At 45.0% G+C, this 21,165-nt stretch overlaps 2 protein-coding genes across 4 annotated transcripts; one reads left to right on the forward strand and one right to left on the reverse strand.

The window, feature by feature from the left end:
- Positions 1-4,069: 4,069 nt before the first annotated feature.
- On the reverse strand, positions 4,070-6,960 carry foxj1a (forkhead box J1a; the record flags this gene model as incomplete). The annotated part of the gene is made up of 2 exons (XM_080487189.1): positions 4,070-4,852; positions 6,433-6,960. The coding sequence occupies 2 exons, from the start codon at positions 6,958-6,960 to the stop codon at positions 4,070-4,072; spliced, it is 1,311 nt and encodes a 436-aa protein (XP_080343315.1).
- Positions 6,961-13,698: 6,738 nt separating this feature from the next.
- Positions 13,699-20,886, forward strand: ubald2 (UBA-like domain containing 2). Of its 3 annotated transcripts, none has more exons than XR_013936299.1 (4): positions 13,699-13,986; positions 17,580-17,633; positions 18,912-19,461; positions 19,522-20,886. XR_013936299.1 is itself a non-coding variant. In XM_080487434.1 (3 exons), exons 1-3 carry the CDS (start codon positions 13,867-13,869, stop codon positions 19,263-19,265), a joined length of 528 nt encoding a protein of 175 aa, XP_080343560.1. In that variant the 5' UTR covers positions 13,699-13,866; the 3' UTR covers positions 19,266-20,880. The 3 variants fall into 3 exon arrangements, 1 of the variants encoding a protein (XP_080343560.1); XR_013936300.1 differs by having other exon boundaries at positions 18,912-19,455; positions 19,522-20,879; XM_080487434.1 differs by having other exon boundaries at positions 18,912-20,880.
- The last annotated feature ends 279 nt before the right edge of the window (positions 20,887-21,165 follow it).

Below are 21,165 nucleotides of genomic sequence, written 5' to 3' on the forward strand. Positions count from 1 at the left end.
CGTGCGTCCCGTATTAGCTTAGCATGTTAGCAGGATCGCGCTCGTCGTTTCATCCATTGAAAGAAGAAGAAAAGTCACTGAGGCAGAATTCAAGGTTCAATAAATACCTGCAGCTCATCGAGGAGGAAACATGAATGTGACTCTACTTCTGAACGTCGTCGTTTCTGTTTAATGAAACTTAAAGTTAAAGCTGCTTCAGGAAACTGAACCTGTTTGTGCTGAAGCTGCTGTAGGTTTAGATTGCTGCTCGGTTTGATGTTGGATCAGTAGATTACGGGCGTCGCTGCATGCTCACCGTCTTCTTTGGAAGTTTTTCTAAATAATAATTTTTTTTATTGAGCTTTAACAATACAATACACATAAAGAACATGAAACAGAGGTCGGCTTTTATTTTATTTTATTTTATTTTATTTTATTTTAATAACCCCCCCCCCCACCCCCATTCACCCCCTGGCAGGGCCCCGGACCCTGAGACTGCTCTTGTCTCAGTAACAAATGAACAAAACAAATAAGTACATGAATAGATTAAAGTAAAATGTATAAATAAGGAAAATAAATGAACAAATAAATTCTTCTTCAAATTTGCTGTATTTCAGGCCTGGCATGTGTACCAGTAGTTTTCATGGAGTTGCGTGACGCAGATGTTTTCCATGAAAACGGGAACTTTTTCCGAACGACGGGGAGAAAAACGCTGGTTTTGACTGGTGTGGGCGGGGGTCGGTCCCGGTCGGAACCCCCACACTCAGCAAGAAGTCCAGAAGACGTCGTCTCTGGACATCCAGAAGACGTCCTCAGAAGAGCCAGAATTAAGGTTTCCCAGATGTCTTTCTTGGACATCAGAACACTGGTGTCGTGTAAACGGACCCCCCCCCCCGTTTTGCGGATACACTCGAAGTCGTTGTCGTGGAAACGGGGCCTGAATAACAGCAGAACGAGCAGAGTTAAAGTTAAGTTGTGGAGGTTAGAGTCTGTTGGAGAAACACACAAACCACCTGACGTCTCTGCATGACATCACAGGACCAGATGACCGTCCAGACGATTCACCTCTAAACCAGCTCGGCTGCTCCGTCCTCCTCAGAGAAGGTCAGATACTCATTGACGAGGCTTCAGCAGGACAGTTTCAGCCTCTTAGCAGCTTCTTGTTTGGGGGATTTCTGCCTCCAGAGCTCAAAACTGAAACGTGTCCTGCTTGGACTCCGTTAGCTGGGAAGTTACCAGAAGGACGAGAAGCAACAAGAGCAACAGGAACTAATTCACCATCAAACCGTTCAGGTGGGAGTGTAGCACCGAACCCACAACGGCATCGCCCACTTCTTTAAGTTCTGATCGTATTTCTGCTTCATATTAGGAGGGAGTTTCAGTGTGTTTATGTTAATCTGGACAATGTTCAGGTGGTTTGATCCCCGACCATCATGTTGAGATGAATCTCCTCACACAAAATGTTTCATCCAACGATCAACCTGAAATTATTATTTCATCTCATATTAGACCGCCATTTCCTGCCATGTCTCAGGCCCCGTTTACACGACAACGATTTCAAGTGAAAACACAAAACTCTCGTTGCGTTTCGGTGCTGAGAGCCACTTTAGACCAACAAGAATAAACATGGTGGCCTCCAGAGTGTCATGGCCCCCAGTCCATATGGTCTGGGACTTGGTAGTTTTATTTTGACAGTCACCGTAATAACGATCCAACTTGGTAGTTTTATTTTGACAGTCACCGTAATAACAATCCTGGTGGTCTGTCCACTACAATGTTCTCTCAGTGTTCATGTTTAGCGCGTGTTGCCCACTAGTGGCCCAACATGCTAACTACATCATTTCCAGTATTTACGCCGTTGCCGTCTAATTGTGAAACTTTACTGAGACGAAAACGCAAAAATTATGCATTTTTGTTTGAAATGTCGTGCAAACGGGCCTTGGTCTGCTGCTTATTCGATGGAGCAGCCAATCAGGAGCAGCCAATCAGGAGCAGCCAATCAAGTGCAGCCAATAACAGTTAAACTATTAACTTAAAACACTTTATCTACCCCAAAAGGCTCACATGTAACTTTACAAGTGCAAAAGAGCTGCGAGTGAAGTTTTCTTTCATCCACGTCGAAGGTGGATGAAAGATGGTGTGAGTGTGTATTTTTACTGTGCAGATCATCCTGCAGGTTTTTACTGTGAAGAATTTGTTTGTTCTGCTGGTGAAAGAGAATCAATCGTACAGATTTTGTTTCTCCTAGCGATATATAAAGAAAATTTAAAAAAGCCCAGATATGGGGAGCTGCATAGACAGACCACAGGGAGGGGGGGGGGGGGGGGGGGGGGGGGCAGTCCGGCGCATCGCCAACGGACTGAAGCCTCAATACCACTGCTAGCAGCCAGGAGCTAATGCTAAGCTAACTAGCTTCTCACTGCTAGCAGCCAGGAGCTAATGCTAAGCTAACCAGCTGAGCCACATGACCTCACCTTCATCCCCAAACAGGTTCCAGCTCTGCTCACCGGTTCAGCTTAAGTCTAGTGTGAACTAGAAAATACCAGAAACAGTACAAGGTTTGAAGAAACGTGCTGGAAATGGGGACTGGTCTGAAACCAGAACCAGTCCAAACCGGTCTAAAAGAATCTGACACCAGTCCCAAACCAGTCCAGACTAGTCTAAAACTAATCCAGGAGCAGCCCAAGACAATCGGAATTCAGTCCACAACCGATCAAGAACCAGTTCAAGCCAATATACTGTATATAACTATCGAAACTAATCAAATCCAAAACAGTCCAAAAGGAGATTAGTCCAGAACCAGAACCACAAACGATCCAATAAACTGCTTAAAACAAGTAAAACTTATAATAAAATCCAGTCTGAGTCCTGAAGCAGCTTCAAACCAGCTTCAAACCAGCTTCAAACCAGCTTCAAACCAGCTTCAAACTGCTTTGTGTTGAGCGAGACGATGTGACGGTTTCATTCATAGTTTATTTCATGAAATTCAGGAATGTTTTTTAGATCCTTCACACAATTTTTAAGAAAGAAATTCTCAGAATACGAAGTCAGAAATTTATTGTATTAAAAGAATGTTTGATTAACATCGAAAAATTAGAATAAAAAGTGAAATTCAATCAAGACTAAAATTAATTGATCAAAAGTAAAACTAGACTTCCTGTTTGAATAATAAGTCACTGAGGAAAACAAGCAGTGGATCAATTAATGTTCAAGGTTAAAGTTGAAAATATTTGGAAAAACTGGAACTGAGATTAATTATGAGATTGAAAACAATTATATTTTAGTTTAATGCTGAAAATGTCTCAGAAAAAAGTGCTAAGGAAATTACAAAAAACGTTTTTAAAGTCTAATTCTAAATATAAAAGAAAAAAAAAACAGTATTTGACAGTAAACTCATAAATCTATTTTTTTTAAGTATCAGTAGATTAGTAATTCCCCCAAAATTATAAAATAAATCCGCCAAAAAAGAATCTGCTCACATATTTTTAAAGTTACAAATTCATAAGAATAGAAATGTAAATTTAAAAAAAAAAGAAAAAAGAGTTGAAATCTTAAAAAAGAAGCAGTTGCAGTTCTAAAATAAATCAAATTATATTTCTGATGAATTCAAAATTCACTCTTAACGAGAGAAGTTCAAAAACAAGTGAGACTTTGTGTAATTCTGGGAAAATCTATTTTTGGGGGGAAAAAATAAAAACAATTGTACAGGAAAACTAAAATCTTTTGTGAAATTAAAACAAATGTTTGAGATTAAAAATGCAATCAAAGAAGAAAAAACATAGAAAGTGAAATAACAGGAAACAAAATCTAGAAGGAAAAGAGCAGAAGAGTTTCTGTTTGAATACAAGCTTGTGAGATTCTTCAGAATCTGTTGATTAAACACAAATTTCATCAGAACAACTCGTAAAATAAAACCCCGACTTCATCCGAGAAGAGGAAACTGCTTCCTGTCAGTTTCTGTGGCATCGAAGATTTTTACAGCATCAAAATCGACTTTTACATAAAAAACGTCTGAAAAAAGAAAAGCGAGGCGTCGTCAGTGTAAAAACTGTAAATCCTCCCGAGTTTCAGTTTGAGTGACGCTGAATCCTCAGAGCAGCGGACTTCCTGCCAACGGCTCCTCCAGGCCGAACAGCTGGTCCAGGATGACGGTGGAGCTGCACAGGAAGTCGCCGCCGCCGCCGCCGCCCTGCTCCTGCTCCTCCCCCCAGGGCGTCTCCAGGAAGGCGGTGGCCAGGTACGTCTCCTCGTCAAAGTCCGACGACACGTCAGTGGCGCTCCTCCGGGCAGCGGCCAGACCCTCCGCCGGGGAGACGTGGCCCCCCCGCACCATGAGGTCCTGGTCCTGGGCGGCGGGGCTCAGGGGCCCCCCCCCCTGCAGACTCAGCTCCCCGCTGAGTGCCGAGTCCAGCAGGGCGTCCCAGTCGAAGTCCCCCTTCAGAGGCCCCACCTCCTTCTGCTCGTCCACGCCCAGCAGCGGCGAGCTGGACCGCCGCGGGGCTTTGGCGCCGCCATTCCTGGACTGTTTCCTTCGGCCCCGGACCACCGGCCAGGACCCCAGCATGGTCCCCTGGGCCAGACCGGGATCCCAGCTCTGATCCCCGCTCAGCTCCTCCAGCTCCTGGAGGAGCCGCTGGGACTCCTGGCTGACGCTCAGCCCCCCGGCGGCCCCCCAGGGCTGAGGCTGGAGGCGGCTCCGCAGGGCCGGGTTGATCTGGACCGGCGGCAGCCGCCTCTTCTTGTAGGCGCCGCTCAGGAGGCGCTCGGCGTACTGCGGGTCGATCCTCCAGAAGCCGCCTTTCCCCGGCTCGTCTTTCTGCCGCGGCACCTTGATGAAGCACTTGTTGAGCGACAGGTTGTGTCGGATGGAGTTCTGGAAACACAGCGCAGCACATTTTAGCAGGAAACACCAGGCGCCAGTTTTCTAGTGGAGATGCAAAACCTTCGCTGCATTTTGGGCGTCCGTTTGCAAAACAACGGCGCTCGGGGCTCGACGACGGTCAAACTGTCGTCATGGAAACGGATGAAAACGAAAGTTTCTGGAAATGCGTCCGTATAGAATCACTGCTTCAGTACTGCAGCTGGACGATCAGAACAAAGTTTCCTCTGTGGTGTCATGACGACCAGTCCAGATTCTCCTGGACTTGGTACCTTTATTTTGACAGTCACCGTAATAACAATCCAACTTGGTAATTTTATTTTGATAGTCACCATAATAACAATCCAACTTGGTGGTCTGTCCACTAGAATGTCTGTGTTCTCCTGTGTTAATGTTTAGAGCTCATTGTTCTCTGCTGTGTGTGTGTGTGTGTGTGTGTGTGTGTGTGCGCGCTTTCAGTACTAAAATTAACAACAGCACCCACCAGTGGCCCAACAGGAATACTACATCATTTTCATTGTTTCTCCCGCTGCCGTAAAAACGGACATCGTTTTCCAATTGTTGCTAAATGCAAAACTTTTCTGAAATGAAAGGCAAAAACAGTGTTTTCACTTGAAACATGGCGTAAACAGGCCTCATCCCACAAATGCATCTTTCATACAAACCCAGCCTCTTTAACCAGGAAGTGACTTTCAACAAGAAACACTGCCACACAAAATAAATGGTCTTCAAAACATCAACTTCTTTTTTGTTTTCTGACAGAAGAAGCCAAGAAGAGTCAAGATAGTTTAGAACATGTAGCTTTAGCGCTAGGTGCTAGCTTCAGCAGATTAATTAGCTGGTAACTTTGTCTGGATTTAACCGACTTGTATGTAAGGAGTTACTAATGATAGAACTTTAGCGGGTTTTAGATGCGTTTCGAGGCAGACGAGCAGTTTTCCAGCGCTCAGCGTCATTTTGCTAGGCTAAGCTATGCTAAGCTAGCCTGCTGGTGCTAACAGCCGTGAGGGTCAGAGCGCATTCTGATCACGTGATCCTGTCTGAGCGTCACATGGGCGCTCCTCCTCCGTCCTCGCTGCAGACTGAACCACTGACCTTTGTTAAATATTATCGGCCCCATGTTTCGCTTACAACAACAGAGACGCTGGGACACGTCGGAGGAGTTCAGCTAACGACTTCATCAATCATTGATCGCGGCCAAATTAAACTTTTGTGGAAGTTTCCTGCTCCGTGGAGCGGGAATCTGCCGCCGGCCGTCCTGTTGGCTCGCCGTCACTTCCACAGCTCCCACATTCCTCCCGTCAGACCCTCGATAAACCTCTGGTGAATCACTGAAACTCTTCTCACGTGCAGCCGAGGGACACAACGAAAAGTCCCCAAAAATCAAAAGTCATCCGCTGATTGAAGGAGCGACTGTTTGGATGTGAGGTAGAATAAGTTCTGATATAAAGTTTAATTAGTCACAAAGTGAATTAGATACTTGTAAATATGAAATACATAGTGTGTGTGTGTGTGTGTGTGTGTGTGTGTGTGTGTGTGTGTGTGTGTGTGTGTGTGTGTGCGCGCGCGCTGACCTGCCAGGTGGGGTCAGCGTGTCGGTAGTAGCAGAAGTTGTCGGTGATCCACTGGTAGATGGCGGACAGTGTGATCTTGCTCCTCTTGCTGGCGGTCATGGCCATGCAGATGAGCGTGGCGTAAGAATACGGAGGTTTGATGTGTGCGTTGGTTTTGTAGTCCACCTCGTCCGGACAGTGACCGTGCGCCACGATACCCGGGAGCGCCCGGGGCCGGCTGAAGGCCGCCGCCGTGGGCTTCCCCGGGGTCAGCGGGGTCCCGGCGGAGGCGGGGTCTCCGGCCAGCGGCGAGGCAGGCGCCTCGGAACCGGGCGGCCGGCGCTGCGGGCCCAACAGGTGCTGCTGTGGGACGCGAGCGCCCAGGATGGAGAACTCCTGCAGCCACTGCAGGCTGGTCAGGCTGTCGTCCAGGCTGAGGGAGCCGCCCGGCACCTCCCGCTCCTCCACCTGCGCCGCCGCCGCCACCACCTCCTCCTCCAGCCCCACCGAGCCCTCCGGCCAGGGGTCAGCACAGCTCAGGGAAAGCATGGCCCCCTCCTCCTCCTCCTCCTCCTCCTCCTCCTGACAGGAGCGAAAACACACACTTCAACAGAGAGCACTGAACAATGATGCAGCATTTAAAAACAGAGGGAGTGTGAGTGTGAGTGTGAGTGTGAGTGTGAGTGTGAGTGTGTGTGTGTGTGTGTGTGTGTGTGTGTGTGTGTGTGTGTGTGTGTGTGTGTGTGAGACCCCTGGATCACATTTACACCTCAACTGTCAGCTGAAGATCAAAAGTTTAAGGTCAAACTGTTGAGACACTGAACCAGAGAGAAATCAGACCAAACAGGATCTATAGCATCTAAATTTAGTCTGAACAGGTTTATAAAATAAAACTAAAACAATAATGACACAAGAAACAGTCCAGAAAATCACCAGTACCCTTAAAAGTTACCAAAGGTACAACACTTCCCTAAAGGGTTAAAAATAAATCCTTAAACAAAAGAAAACTAAGTCGGTCCATGGATGAAAATCTCAGTAAAAAAAAAAAACCCTGATAGAAACCAGACCAGATAAAGTAGATCCACTTGGAGAGAAACTCTCATTTGGGTCCAAAAAGCAGTCAGACGAGGCAGAAACGAGTCCAAATCCACAAAAGAAATGGTCCTAAAGAGTCCAGAACCTCAACAGGGGTCTGAAAAGTGAATAATTCAAACGGTAAAGTACCAACACTTGGCACTTTATCAATTCTCCTTTACTCCTCCCTGCGTAAACCTGTCCTTACAAAGTGAAAAAACGAGTTTGTCCTCGGTGATTAAAGGAAAAAATTATTAAAAAAGAGGCCATACCGCATAAAAACCACAGAGAAAACCCGATTACAAAGATAAGCCAGATTAAAAGAAAACAATTAATACAAACAATAAAGTTGAACAAAAGAAATCTAATTTAAAAGCTAAAAAGCAGTGAGAAACCACCTTGATCCACACAAATTGGCCATAAATAACCAGAAATGAATTAAAAAAAACTTAAAAAGTAAAGCATTCAAATACTAACGTACAGATACTTTATTACTCCACAGATAAAGGAGGAGAAGCGGCTCAGCGCGCAGCCAATGACACAAACAGGGAATAAATATTTAAAAGGCGCTGGGAAGCTTTGACATCTGATCCACTCTTTGTTTTGAAGGAGCTCAAAGTTTTTACGATGTTTTAAGAAACTGCAGTTTTGTCTTATAGCATCTTTTTTTTTTTTCTCTCCCCCGCAGATTTTTCCAGAAGAAAATCTCCAGTTGCGCACTTGACTTTCAGGCGCACAGAGGAGCGCACCGCAGCCTTCAGACCCGCTCATCCTTCTTCAGGGGGTAATAACGTCACAAAAACGACTTAACACGTCTTTAAAAGACGTACAGATGTGATTCATTTCCTTCTTTTTTTTGGTCAATTTTGTGCAGGAATGTTCGGAATTCGGTTTTGGTTTTACGCGTAAAAAGCGCACCGTTACGCAACAAATTCCTTAATCTCAATCAAACTGCTAAATTGTTCTAATATGTAGATCGCTGATGTTCAATATCCTGATATTGCGACAGATTATTATGTTTAGTGTTTCTTTCAATGATTAGTAGTTTTGTGGAGTTGGAGGAGAAACGGGCTGCCCTAATGAACTCACCGTCTGTGCGCTTTGGCTCACGGAGCGTGTTGATCCCGAACCGGCGGCTCTGGATGAAACTCCCCGGGTGTCCGTGCACCTGCTGCGGCTGTGCGCGGTCCCGCTGCGGCCTCACAGAGGGAGAGAGAGGGGGAGAGAGAGAGAGAGAGACGGGGCAAGCGCAGCTCCGGTCCGGTACTTGGGCTGTGATCGGTCGCGGGGCCGCAGGGAGGCGTTTAATACCTGCCGCAGGAAGGTTTGTCCGGCTGCCATGGAGACGCGACCCCCCCACCCCCACCCCCACCCCTGTAAACAGCTCCTCACCCCTCCATTGGCCCGGTGGTTTCTATAGCGCTGCAGAGGCGTGGATTCTCAACCTGAGGCCCGGGGCCCGCTGCAGGGCCGCGAGTCTGCAGGATCACTGAGGTGTTATTTTAATCTGGATTCATTTGAGGGGCAAAGAAGAGCCGGGCTGCATTTTGTCTCATTAACAGAAATGTGAAGGTTTTGTGCCTCACGTCTTTTAGTTATTCAGGTTTGAATTGAAGCTTTTAAAGAAGCACTACTGACGTTTGTATTTAGTTTGATCTCACTGAAGTTTTCGTCAAAGCAGAACAATGGAATAAAACAAAAATCACGATGCCTAAATGGAGAAGATTAGAAACAAACCAAAGGTCCTGCTGGTTTTATGTTTCCACCACATTAAGGTTTGAATCTCTTTAAAAAGCCGTGAGAGGAAGATTAAACATCAGAATCAAATTCTTCTGGAGCCACAAAAGACTCTTCCTCCTAAAAGATCGCACTTCTTATGACGTTTCATGACGACAATTAGGAAATATTTGGCTGTTTTAGCTTTTGTGGCCGTTTTCACCCGATCAAATGTTTTGGGAAGTTTAATTAAAAAAAACAACAACATTCCTACCGATTTTAGTAGTTTGAAAACTTTATCATAACTGCAATTTTTGCCCTTTTAACCACTTTGTGTGTGAGAATCTTTTTGAATATAAAAATAATAATAACAACAGGATGAACATTGTTGTACATATCTGCCAGGAAGCTTCAGAGAGCAAATCCAGAGGAAGTAAACAGCCACAGGTTGCAGACCAAAATGTGTGTGTGGACATTTGGAGACGACCTGAGAACATGTTGATGTTTCCAAGCTTCCCCACTGGTCAGCAGGAGGCTCACCTGCTCACCTGCTCACCTGTGACATCATGACCAGCAGCTGCAGACAAACTGAACCAAACTGCAGCTTCACAGCGGAAAATTAAAAAAAAAAAAACGTAGATTTTGCACTTTTCATTTCAGAAAAATTTCATGTCTAAACGGCAACAGTTGGAAACTTTGGAAACGTAGTTTTCATGTTTGGCCACTAGTGGGTGCTGTTTTAATTTTATGGCTTGTTTTGTTTTTTGTTTTTTCAGTTTAGAATCAACCACCACCTAGAAGGCTGAGTCACTCCGTGCAGATAATGAGATACGCTGAGGCCCGTTCAGACGACGTGTCACGTGACAACGATCGTATGGACCAACGATTCTATCGGGACAGTCGCAACTATTAAAAGTTTATTAAAAGCGCGGTGCCAGGCTCCGCCTCCATCAGTCTCTGCAGGAGGGAATAGCGACCATGAATCTTTCCACCTCTGGAGCCGAGATAAAAACTTCATGGATTCAGTGGATCAGAACACCGGTGTCACGTAAACAGAACCCCAAAAGTGAAGAAACTTTTGCAGATACACTCGTATTCGTTGTGTAAACGGGACCTGAATGATGAAATAAGTAACTTAGTTACTTCAAACAAAACATTTCTAATACCTGCTCCTCCACATCCCTCAGATATTTACTGAACCTCTGGGTGTCGTCCAGGTTCCTGCCTCATTTTACATCATATTGTTCTGTTCTGTCTATTTGAAGAACCCAGACATTCTGTTGGACAGACCACCAAGTTGGATTGTTATTATAGTGACTGTCAAAATAAAACTACCAAGTTGGATTGTTATTATAGTGACTGTCAAAATAAAACTACCAAGTTGGATTGATATTATGGTGACTGTCAAAATAAGACTACCAAGTTGGATTGTTATTATGGTGACTGTCAAAATAAGACTACCAAGTTGGATTGTTATTACGGTGACTGTCAAAATAAGACTACCAAGTTGGATTATTATTATAGTGACTGTCAAAATAAGACTACCAAGTTGGATTGATATTATGGTGACTGTCAAAATAAAACTACCAAGTTGGATTGTTATTACGGTGACTGTCAAAATAAAATTCAAGTTGGATTGTTATTATGGTGACTGTCAAAATAAAACTACCAAGTTGGATTGTTATTACGGTGACTGTCAAAATAAAATTCAAGTTGGATTGTTATTATGGTGACTGTCAAAATAAAACTACCAAGTGGGATTGTTATTACGGTGACTGTCAAAATAAAACCACCAAGTCTCAGGGGAGTATGGACTGGGAGTCATGACACCATGGAGGAAACTTTGTCCTGGTTGGCTCTACTGAGTATGTGCAAAACTACTAGTTACTGCGACCATGATGCGCATGCGTATGGCAGCGTCTCCACCGTTCTCCCCTTCACACCTCTAGAACGTCTGCGAACACTGAAATCTTGTTTCCTCCTGAATGAAGCTTCCAGGTAGAAGCGGCTCAGTGTAACTCTCCATATGAATTCTTCATGAGCAGGATTCAAGTTGCACGACTGTGTTGAGCTGCTTCTCTTTGTGCACATGTGATGACAACAGTCCGAGTGTATTTAATCCGTAACGAGAGAGAGTTTGACCCCGAGTGGCGACTTACAGGAGGAGGGAGGAGGGAGGAGGGAGGAGGGAGGGAGGAGGGACGGAGGAGGGAGGAGGGACGGAGGGACGGCTGTGTGAAGGAATGTACTTTTGTCAGGAGGACAGAGGGAAGAGAAAGAAAATGTTTCTGTGTCTGCAGCCTCCATTCAGTGTGGCTGAGTGGCTTCCTGAAGCTCCTCACAAAGGACGAAAAGCCATAAAACTGTTTGGTCTGGCCTCAGACCTCCTCTGTAACAGGAAGTACCCCACCAAAATAAAGCTTCCTCGGTCTGCGGCCATATGTTCAAGTCAGATCACCCCTGCGACAGGAAGTACCCCATCAAAACAAAACCTTCGGCATGTCTGACAGCAAGTACCCCACCAAAATAAAAAACAGGGCAAAGGAAGTAGCTAGAGTATTGAACACGTGTACTCAAGTACAACTACTGCTCCGCTGCTTAAATCGCTTACAGGTAAAAGTACTGTTTTTAAAATATTACTCAAGTAAGTACTCATTTGAAAAAGTACACAGAACATTAGTTGCTATTACTTCATCCTTTACAGAGCACGTACAAATTGAGATTAATGACATTATTCAATACTTATTTACTTTCATACCTTTTCAAAGGAGTTAAAAACATTTTAAATACTTGAATTGCTGCATTTATATATTATCTTTGGCTCCTTGTACTCTTCTCAGTATTTCATGTTACATTTTTCATATACTACTTTGAAGTCATGAGACAGAATTTGGGAAGAGTACTTTTAATTTAGAATGTCATTAACAGCAGGATTTATTTTTACTTGTAATCGAATACATTGTGCTTATTGTAAATTTTAGAGGTCGCAGTTCAAACTCGTCAAAAAACCAATGGAAAGTTGGATTAGTTTTTAAAAAGTACGGAGGTCTTGGAGGTCCTGGAGGTCAGGCGGCTTCCTCCACAGAGGTCAAAGGTGAGTGAGGGACGGTGCGTTCAGGGCCGTCAGAGGAAAGCAGACAGGATTATGGAGGCATGAGTGAAAGAAACCAAAGCAACATCTCACAAAAACCTGCATAAAACCAACAGAACGAGACACAAAGTGACTCAAAGTGCAATAAAAACACACAAAACAGCCACGCACACAATAAACTCGACCACAGGCACATTTAAAGGAGCGAAATAAAACTGGGAAACAGCCACAAACATGTAAAACGACTTTAAAGACCCCCAGCGTCACCACCAACACCCAGAACAGCTTCAGGGAGAAGCTGCTTCAGATTGAACGATCCAGGCGGAGAGAGCGAGACCAAGAAAAACATCCAGATCCAAGAAAAACATCCACAAAGTTCACAAAGTCAGAATTAAGATTTAAACATTTTAGATTTCATTTGGTTTCGTATTAAAATTTATATTTTAATAATAGCAGAAAGAGCAAATGAAAAAGAAAAATTCTGAAGTCACAAAACACACCCGCACCCACACACACACACACACACACACACACACGCGCGCGCGCACACACACACGGACAGCAGAGGGCGCCAAACACGTCATGACATTTATTCATTCCTGGAGAAGTTAAATCCCAGAAGGTCCATGAAGAGGCACAAAAGTCTCCAAACATGATTAAAGAAATACAATAATATTCCAATATTAATTAAAAAAATAAAGATGTTATCAAATGCCATACAATTTCCAAAACATTTAACCTAAAATAATATAATTACTTCAAATAATTATAATCTATGCATTATGTTTAAACAGTAATGACCCTTACAATGTGTCTCTCTTGTTGAAAAAAATGCTAAATTAATTCTAAATTATTGATTATTCGGATCATAACTGATGACGATGGCTGAACCGAAAAACAAAAACAGACAATAAGAAAAATAATAGATTTTTTTTTAATTATGTAGTTCTTCCCTGTGAACCGGGTGAGTGGGTGGAATAATGAATAAAATACATCAAATAGACATTATAGTAAAAACTAAATTGATTGATTGTCATAAATATTGTAGTTTGGGAATTTTTTGGGGGGATGAATTAAATTATTCTTTTTAATATTTTTTCTCTGACGATACAACTTTAGAAATGTGAAAATGGTGTTTACATTAAGTGTACTTGACGTCAGAGAAAACAGCCAATCAGCTTGGTGTTTTCTCGCCATCGACCCAATCAACAATCACACCAGACGTAGTTGAAACACAGTTTATAGTACCTGGACATCCGCACCGGGCGGGGTGATCATCACGTCCCTGGTTACTCTTTAACTCCGCCAACCGACACTACCGTGATACTTAGAACAAGCGCACCGTATGAATTTAAACATTACTCGCAGGGCAACCAATCAGCGGCCGCCTGCTGCCGGCGCGGACCAATCAGCCTTTCGCTCGTCTTTGTTGTTGGAGATGACATGAAAACATTGTTGCTGCTGAGCTGCGGGACTCGAACACGGAGACCGAACACGGAGAGGCAGCGGGCGGATCCGCGGGGGTCGACACGAATTTTACCGGTTTCAGGTGCTTCGAAGCGGCGGGACGCGGCATGTCGGTGAACATGGAGGAGCTGCGGCACCAGGTGATGATCAACCAGTTTGTTTTGACGGCCGGATGCGCCGCGGATCAGGCGAAGCAGCTCCTGCAGGCGGCCCACTGGCAGTTCGAGGTGAGCCGCGGCATTTGTCCTCCCTTCTGCCCCGCTTGAACCCCTTGGCAGCCGCGGGGGAATCACTCCCGGGCTCCGGTGTCTGTACGGAGGCTCTCCGGAGGGTTTCCAGCTCTGCCCGGCGGCCACGCGTCCCCCACGGCTAACGCTAGCCCGGCTAGCCGCGGGGAGGACGTGGTGCTCGGCTCCATGTTTACATTCCCCGCCGGGCGGAGGCACGAGGCTCCCCGGGCCGCGGGCACCGGGCACCGCGGCCCGGCCTGCGCTCGTGTTGTTTACCGTCTGCGATAAGAAAAGTGGATTTATTATGGCGGATGTTTCGATTGAATCGTTTCATTATTGCGTAAAAACAAACCTTGTCACGTGATCGCCTCCCAGGTGTGTGTGTGTGTGTGTGTGTGTGTGTGTGTGTGTGTGTGTGTGTGTGTGTGTGTGTGTGTGTGTGTGTGTGTGTGTGTGTGTGTGTGTGTGTGTGTGTGTGTCCTCTCGGGGCTGGCCGGCTCAGGGAGCGCAGGAGGCGGCCAGCCTGTGCAGCTCAGCCCGCTGACACTGATCCAGCTCGGTTATATTTAGACTCATTAAGATGAATTATCCCTCCAGCTGTTCTCACACACCGGGCCGGTGTTACCGGATCTTTACCGGGAAACTGCTCCGGGTCCTGAATCTTAGCCACGTGGATCTGAGCCCTGTTGACATCAGGACGGAATCAAAATATCCGAAACCAACATCCGGTAAAACGAGCGTTTAAACATCAAAATAATAAAATAAAAGTCTTTGCCGGATTAAAAAGATAAAGTATAAGACAATTTTATTTAGGTAAATAGAAACCAAACCATAATCTTAAAACCTTGTACAGTTTTATGATTATTATTTATTCGCTCCAGACGTGTTAAAACATACAAAATACAGATACATACAAAAGAATAAAAAGATTTATATTAATTTGAATTCTGCTCTATATATTACACACTCACACACATATAAACTCCTTCTAAATAATCCATATGAATAGATTAATTTATATTTTATAAAAAACATATACACAAAATAATCTTTATCCAGGCACACACACCTATGTAGAAATACATACACACATATATCTAGTTTAACGTGTCTTAACTTATTTAATCCCCCTTCTCTAATATTCATTAATCAAATTTTATGTTTTGATTTTCTGTTTGAAACAAGATTATTATGAAAATTGAACTTTGCGACATGCATAGAAAACTGTTAAAAGTGACTGATCGTTATTAAAACATCCGGGCTCAATAGTCGGTCGTATGTAGGTTTTAGTATTATATAATAGTAGTATAATATAAATCGTCCACTTTAGAGAGTTTTTCAGCTGGAAATGGTCAAAATGGGAGTTTAGGTCAGTGTAGTGACTTTCAACAGATTTCATTACACATAAGGCTCCGTTCACACAACGACGACTTCCAGTGTATCCGCAAAACTTCCTTCACTTTGGGGGTTCTGTTTCCACGACACCAGTGTTCTGATCCACTGAATCCACAAAGTTTTTAATCCGGCTCTCAAGGAGGAAAGATTCTTTCACGGTGCTAATCCCTCCTGCAGAGACTGATGGAGGCTCCAGAGCCTGTTACTGCTCACCCCCCCCCCCCCCCCCCCCCCTCCTGCTCATCCAGTTGTAAATAAACATGGCGCCCGCGTAGTGGTACGACCCGTAGTGGTACGACCCGTAGTGGTACGACCCGTAGTGGTACGACCCGTAGTGGTACAACCCGCGGTCCATATTCTAGTTTTATGGTCCAGATCAGTAGTTTAATAGTTGAGACTCTCCCTGATATCATCCGGTTCCTCATCAGTCCACTAGGATGTCAGGTTCTCTCCATTTTCTTCACCTTTATAGTGTTTTGTTCTCTGCACACGTCTGTGTAGTTTCATAACAAAATCAAGCAATAGCGCCTCCAGTGGCCCGGCAGACTAACTACATCATTGTCTCTGTGTCTGCTGCTGGAGTGGAAACGCCCCCACTTTTTTTTTTGCGGATTAGGTGTTGTCACGTGAAACGTTGTCGTGGAAACGAGGCCTAAGAGGCACTTAATTCACACATATGTTCATATTTGAATCATATTAAAGTGCCTCATGAAGAGATCCTTATAATGAAATCGTCCCAGTATGGCTTATCTGTTGTACTACATAGTAAATACTTGTATATATCATCATAGATACAAACAAGATATATATAAAATATCTTTTCAAAATTTATAGCAAGAAAATTAAATCACTGACATTTCTATAATAAAATATCCCCGATGTTATTTGAAATCCTCAGACATGTTTCCATGGTCTCATGTTTCTGGTGGTGAAGACAGACGACCGATTGTACCTGAGAGATTTAGTGCAGCACGAGACTCCACTGTGGTACGAGCAGTGGACAGCAGGCAGCGATCAGCAGTGCCGGTGTTTACAGACAGTGAACTCACCACAGACACTGGGTTATCCCACTGTGTTTACAGACAGTGAACTCACCACAGACACTGGATTGTCCCACTGTGTTTACAGACAGTGAACTCACCACAGACACTGGATTATCCCACTGTGTTTACAGACAGTGAACTCACCACAGACACTGGATTATCCCACTGTGTTTACAGACAGTGAACTCACCACAGACACTGGATTGTCTGTGTGTTTACAGACAGTGAACTCACCACAGACACTGGATTATCCCACTGTGTTTACAGACAATGAACTCACCACAGACACTGGATTGTCCCACTGTGTTTACAGACAGTGAACTCACCACAGACACTGGGTTATCCCACTGTGTTTACAGACAGTGAACTCACCACAGACACTGGATTATCCCACTGTGTTTACAGACAGTGAACTCACCACAGACACTGGATTATCCCACTGTGTTTACAGACAGTGAACTCACCACAGACACTGGATTATCCCACTGTGTTTACAGACAGTGAACTCACCACAGACACTGGATTATCCCACTGTGTTTACAGACAGTGAACTCACCACAGACACTGGATTATCCCACTGTGTTTACAGACAGTGAACTCACCACAGACACTGGATTATCCCACTGTGTTTACAGACAGTGAACTCACCACAGACACTGGATTATCCCACTGTGTTTACAGACAGTGAACTCACCACAGACACTGGATTATCCCACTGTGTTTACAGACAGTGAACTCACCACAGACACTGGATTATCCCACTGTGTTTACAGACAGTGAACTCACCACAGACACTGGATTATCCCACTGTGTTTACAGACAGTGAACTCACCACAGACACTGGGTTATCCCACTGTGTTTACAGACAGTGAACTCACCACGTTTTGATGAGTCTCACCTCCTGCAGCCAGTTTAAATCTCCTGTAGTCTCACGTGCTGCCTTCTATCCAGCGTGGAGATTAGAGTTTTAACCTGCAGGTCACCTGAGTCGTCATGGTGACTGACCTGATTGGGGGGGGGGGGGGGGGGGGTTCGAGGTCAGTGTGACGGATGTGTAACTTCTCACCTCTTGCATGGTTTAGTGTGAGACAGAGTTTTAGTTGTGAAATATAACTCTCCTCCTCCTCCTCGTCCTCCTCCTCCTCTCTGCAGACGGCCTTGAGCTCCTTCTTCCAGGAGGTGAACATCCCGGGTCACCATCAGATGGTAAGTTTACTTCCTGTTTACTCTAAACATGAGCTGCAGGCTTCTGAACAGCGAGACGATGCGTTCACTGACCTGCTGGACGATATTTAATAGCAGAAATAAAGTCATTTTGAAAACATGACTTTGATTTGAATAAAAACTCGGCACCCATCAAACCAGCAGGAAGCGGTTTCCTCGTCATGTTTACTTGTTTGCTTGAACAAGTTTGTCTGTCTGTATGTTTATTTGTTTGTAGACATCTGCTTGTTGTCCCCATGTTTGCTTTTGTTTTCTTTGTGTTTATAGTACCCGTTAGTTTGTTTGTAGACGTTTGCATGTTTCTCACTTGTTTACTATCCATGTTTGTTTACTTGTTGTCTACATATTGCTTGTTTATTCATTGATGTTGGCTTGTTTAAGGTCAATGTTTGTTTATTTGCTTATTCCCCACATGTTTATTTCCATGTCTTTCTTTGCTGGTTTCCCATGTGTTTACCATCCATGTTGGTTTGTAAACATTTGCATGCTTACTGTCCATGTTTGTTTGTTTGTAGACGTTTGCATGTTCTCCACATGCTTACAGCCCCCCCCCCCCCCCCCTCTATTTCGGGCGGCCACCCGATGCCTGTGTGCTGCAGAATCTTTCTCTCTCGGGAGTTTTGACCTTCAGCAGGCTGAAGGTCGACTGTTTGTCTGAAGCTCGCAGGCCAGCGAGCGTGAACCATCCTGGTGAGCTCGTGTTTCTGTCATCCTGCAGCAGCTGCAGCGAGACGCCTCACATGAACACATTGACTGAATCTTCAGCAGGATTCGCCTCAAACCAGCCTGACTTCATGTACTCGGTGTGTGACGGCGCCCCCTGCAGGCTGCATTAAAGCAGACTGAAGGACAGTCGGAGCAGATTAAACATTTTCAAGTGGAAACTCATAGAAGCTGAAAACTTTAGTTTTCTTGTTGGGCCACTAGAGGGTGCTGCTGTTGGCTTTTGTAATAAAACCAACACTCATGCAGGAGACAACTATACGCTATAAAAATGAACAATGGGAGAACTGGGACATTTGTATGAAGTTGGATTGCTATTCAGGATGTGCAACAGCAGCGTTTCCACAGAGTTTTCAAAAAGTTGTGTTTTCTTTGACTCCGAGTGCCGCCGTGCATGAACAGATCTGCAAAACGCAACGAATCGTTGTCGTGTAAACGGTGTCTAAAGCTCACAATTCTGTGTTGATCAGCTTCTATTCAAAGGAAAATGTCTGTTTGTTTCCCTCCTGCCCCCCCCCCCCCCCCTCTCCCCCCCAGATGTGCACTCCCAGAAACACTCCAGCCACGCCACCCAACTTCCCCGACGCAATCACCATGTTCTCCAAGCTGCGGGCGTCTGAGTGCAGCTCGCAGGCACCCGGCGGTTCCTCCCAAGCGTCCATGGCGTGCTCCCCCCCGGCCCCCTCCCCTTCCTCGGGCTTCGGTTCCTTCTGGGCGTCGTCTCCCCCGAGCCACCAGCCAGCCTGGCTGCCGCCGTCCTCGCCCACCGGCCACCACCACCACCACCACCACCACTTCCACCTGCCGCAGACGCCGGTGTGGCCCCCCGTGTCGCAGGGCGCCGCCTCCCAGCAGCCGCCTGTGGTGTCGGCGCTGCAGGGCCAGAGATGAGAGTGTGTGTGTGTGTGTGTGTGTGTGTGTGTGTGTGTGTGTGTGTGTGTGTGTGTGTGTGTGTGTGTGTGTGTGTGTGTGTGTGTGTGTGTGTGTGTGTGTGTGTGTGTGTGTGTGTGTGTGTGTGTGTGTGTGTGTGTGTGTGTGTGTGTGTGTGTGTGTGTGTGTGTGTGTGTGTGTGTGTGTGTGTGTGTGTGTGTGTGTGTGTGTGTGTGTGTGTGTGTGTGTGTGTGTGTGTGTGTGTGTGTGTGTGGAGCCAGCCGGACTCTGTGAGCCCACAAACTCTTCAACCGAGCACTTCAAGAGGACACGAGCTTCGTTTCCTGTTTCTCTTCTTCACTCAGTTCCAGCGGATCTGAGCGACTGTCAGCAATAAGCAGCCGAGGACCCCTGTGTGTGTGTGTGTCTGTGTCTGTGTCTGTGTGTGTGTGTGTGTGTGTGTGTGTGTGTGTGTGTGTGTGTGTGTGTGTGTGTGTGAGCGAATGTCGAGCTGTGCTGACCTTTGACCCCGTCGGGGTGGAATTAATCCTGTGTGCTGCAGCAGGAAGTGACTCTTCCAAATGAAAGCAGCTCTTTTGGTTTTTCTTTTTCCCGGATCCCGGTGACTTCAGTTCTTCATCCTCTCATGATTTCTGGAGCTGAAGTTTGTGGCGGAGCGGGGAGGGTCCTCCTCCTCTGAGGCTGTGAAATGAAATCATTTTGGGTTTTTTGTATTTTTGTCTGTAAACTGAAGAGTTCAGGGGAAATTTAAACTTTTCAATGTGTTTGCAGCATTTTCACACTGTTTTCTTTAATAAACCAACAGTTAATGGATTCATCAGAAAGGCCTTGGCGTTCTTCTTCTGCTGCTTCATTCAGTTTGACGTGATAGAAAAAGTTCTGTAAGAAAGTTTCTGGATGGGAGGTGGAGAACATGAGGCCCACGGGTCAGAACAGGGTCACCAGGGGCTCCGGGATGAAGAAAGAAAAATGTGTCTGCTGTGTTGTTTCATGCTGTGACCACCAGAGGGCATCATCATCATCTCTGATCACATGTTGGCTTCTGTTTATAGCTCATCTAAAGACACGTGACATATTTTATTCTTTTCTTCAGTTTAGTTTGATGAAGAAATATTAACAAATAGGATTGAGCTGAGAGAATACAAAGTGCCTGTTTGTTTATTTCCACTTCGAGGGGCGGAGCTTCACGTCTGTCTGACCTCCTTCAGCCCATCGACGGATTCATAATCTCCTCTGTTCTTCAGGTGAGGTCAGATTTCTTCCTGCTTTATTTGTTTTTTATTTATTGCAGGAGTGAAGAAAACTCAGAATGATCTTTGTTTGAGAGATTTAGAGCTGGAGTGTCTGTTTGTTTACATTTCGTTTTCTGGTTTTTTTTTTCATTCCTAAATATGTCAAACATTATAGTTATGTGACCGTTTTATTTCTGTCTGTTCGTGTCGTTTGATTTTGCGTGTTTATTTTTATTTGCCAGCCTGTCTTGTTTGTTTGTGTTTAATCTGTTTGTCTTTTTATCCGTTGATTTGTTTGTTCGTCTCTGTTTGTTTATTTTAAAAGAATAAGTCTGTAAACATACCAAGGTAAATAAACAAACAAGCCGCAGGTGGAGTCCCGTTAAGTGACACTGTTTGTTTTCTCTGCCTGTTGCCATGGTTACAACCGTACGCAACACCTCAAACACGGTTACAGTGTGACTGAGTTCTGAAGGTTCTGCAGGAAAAACGAGATTCTGCGTCCGTCGTTCTGCAAACTTCAACTTTCATTCCAGTAAATCTGACTTCTTCTAATCTCCGCCGGATTAACTTTCTGTTCTTTAATCATCTGTCCTCCTTCCTTCATCTTCGTCATCATCTTTCTTCTGTTCATCCGCTCTAATCCGCTCCCTCTGTCTTTCTGTCGG

The sequence above is a fragment of the Lipophrys pholis genome (assembly GCF_963383615.2).
Source record: "Lipophrys pholis genome assembly, chromosome: 19".
Lineage (NCBI taxonomy): Eukaryota > Metazoa > Chordata > Actinopteri > Blenniiformes > Blenniidae > Lipophrys > Lipophrys pholis.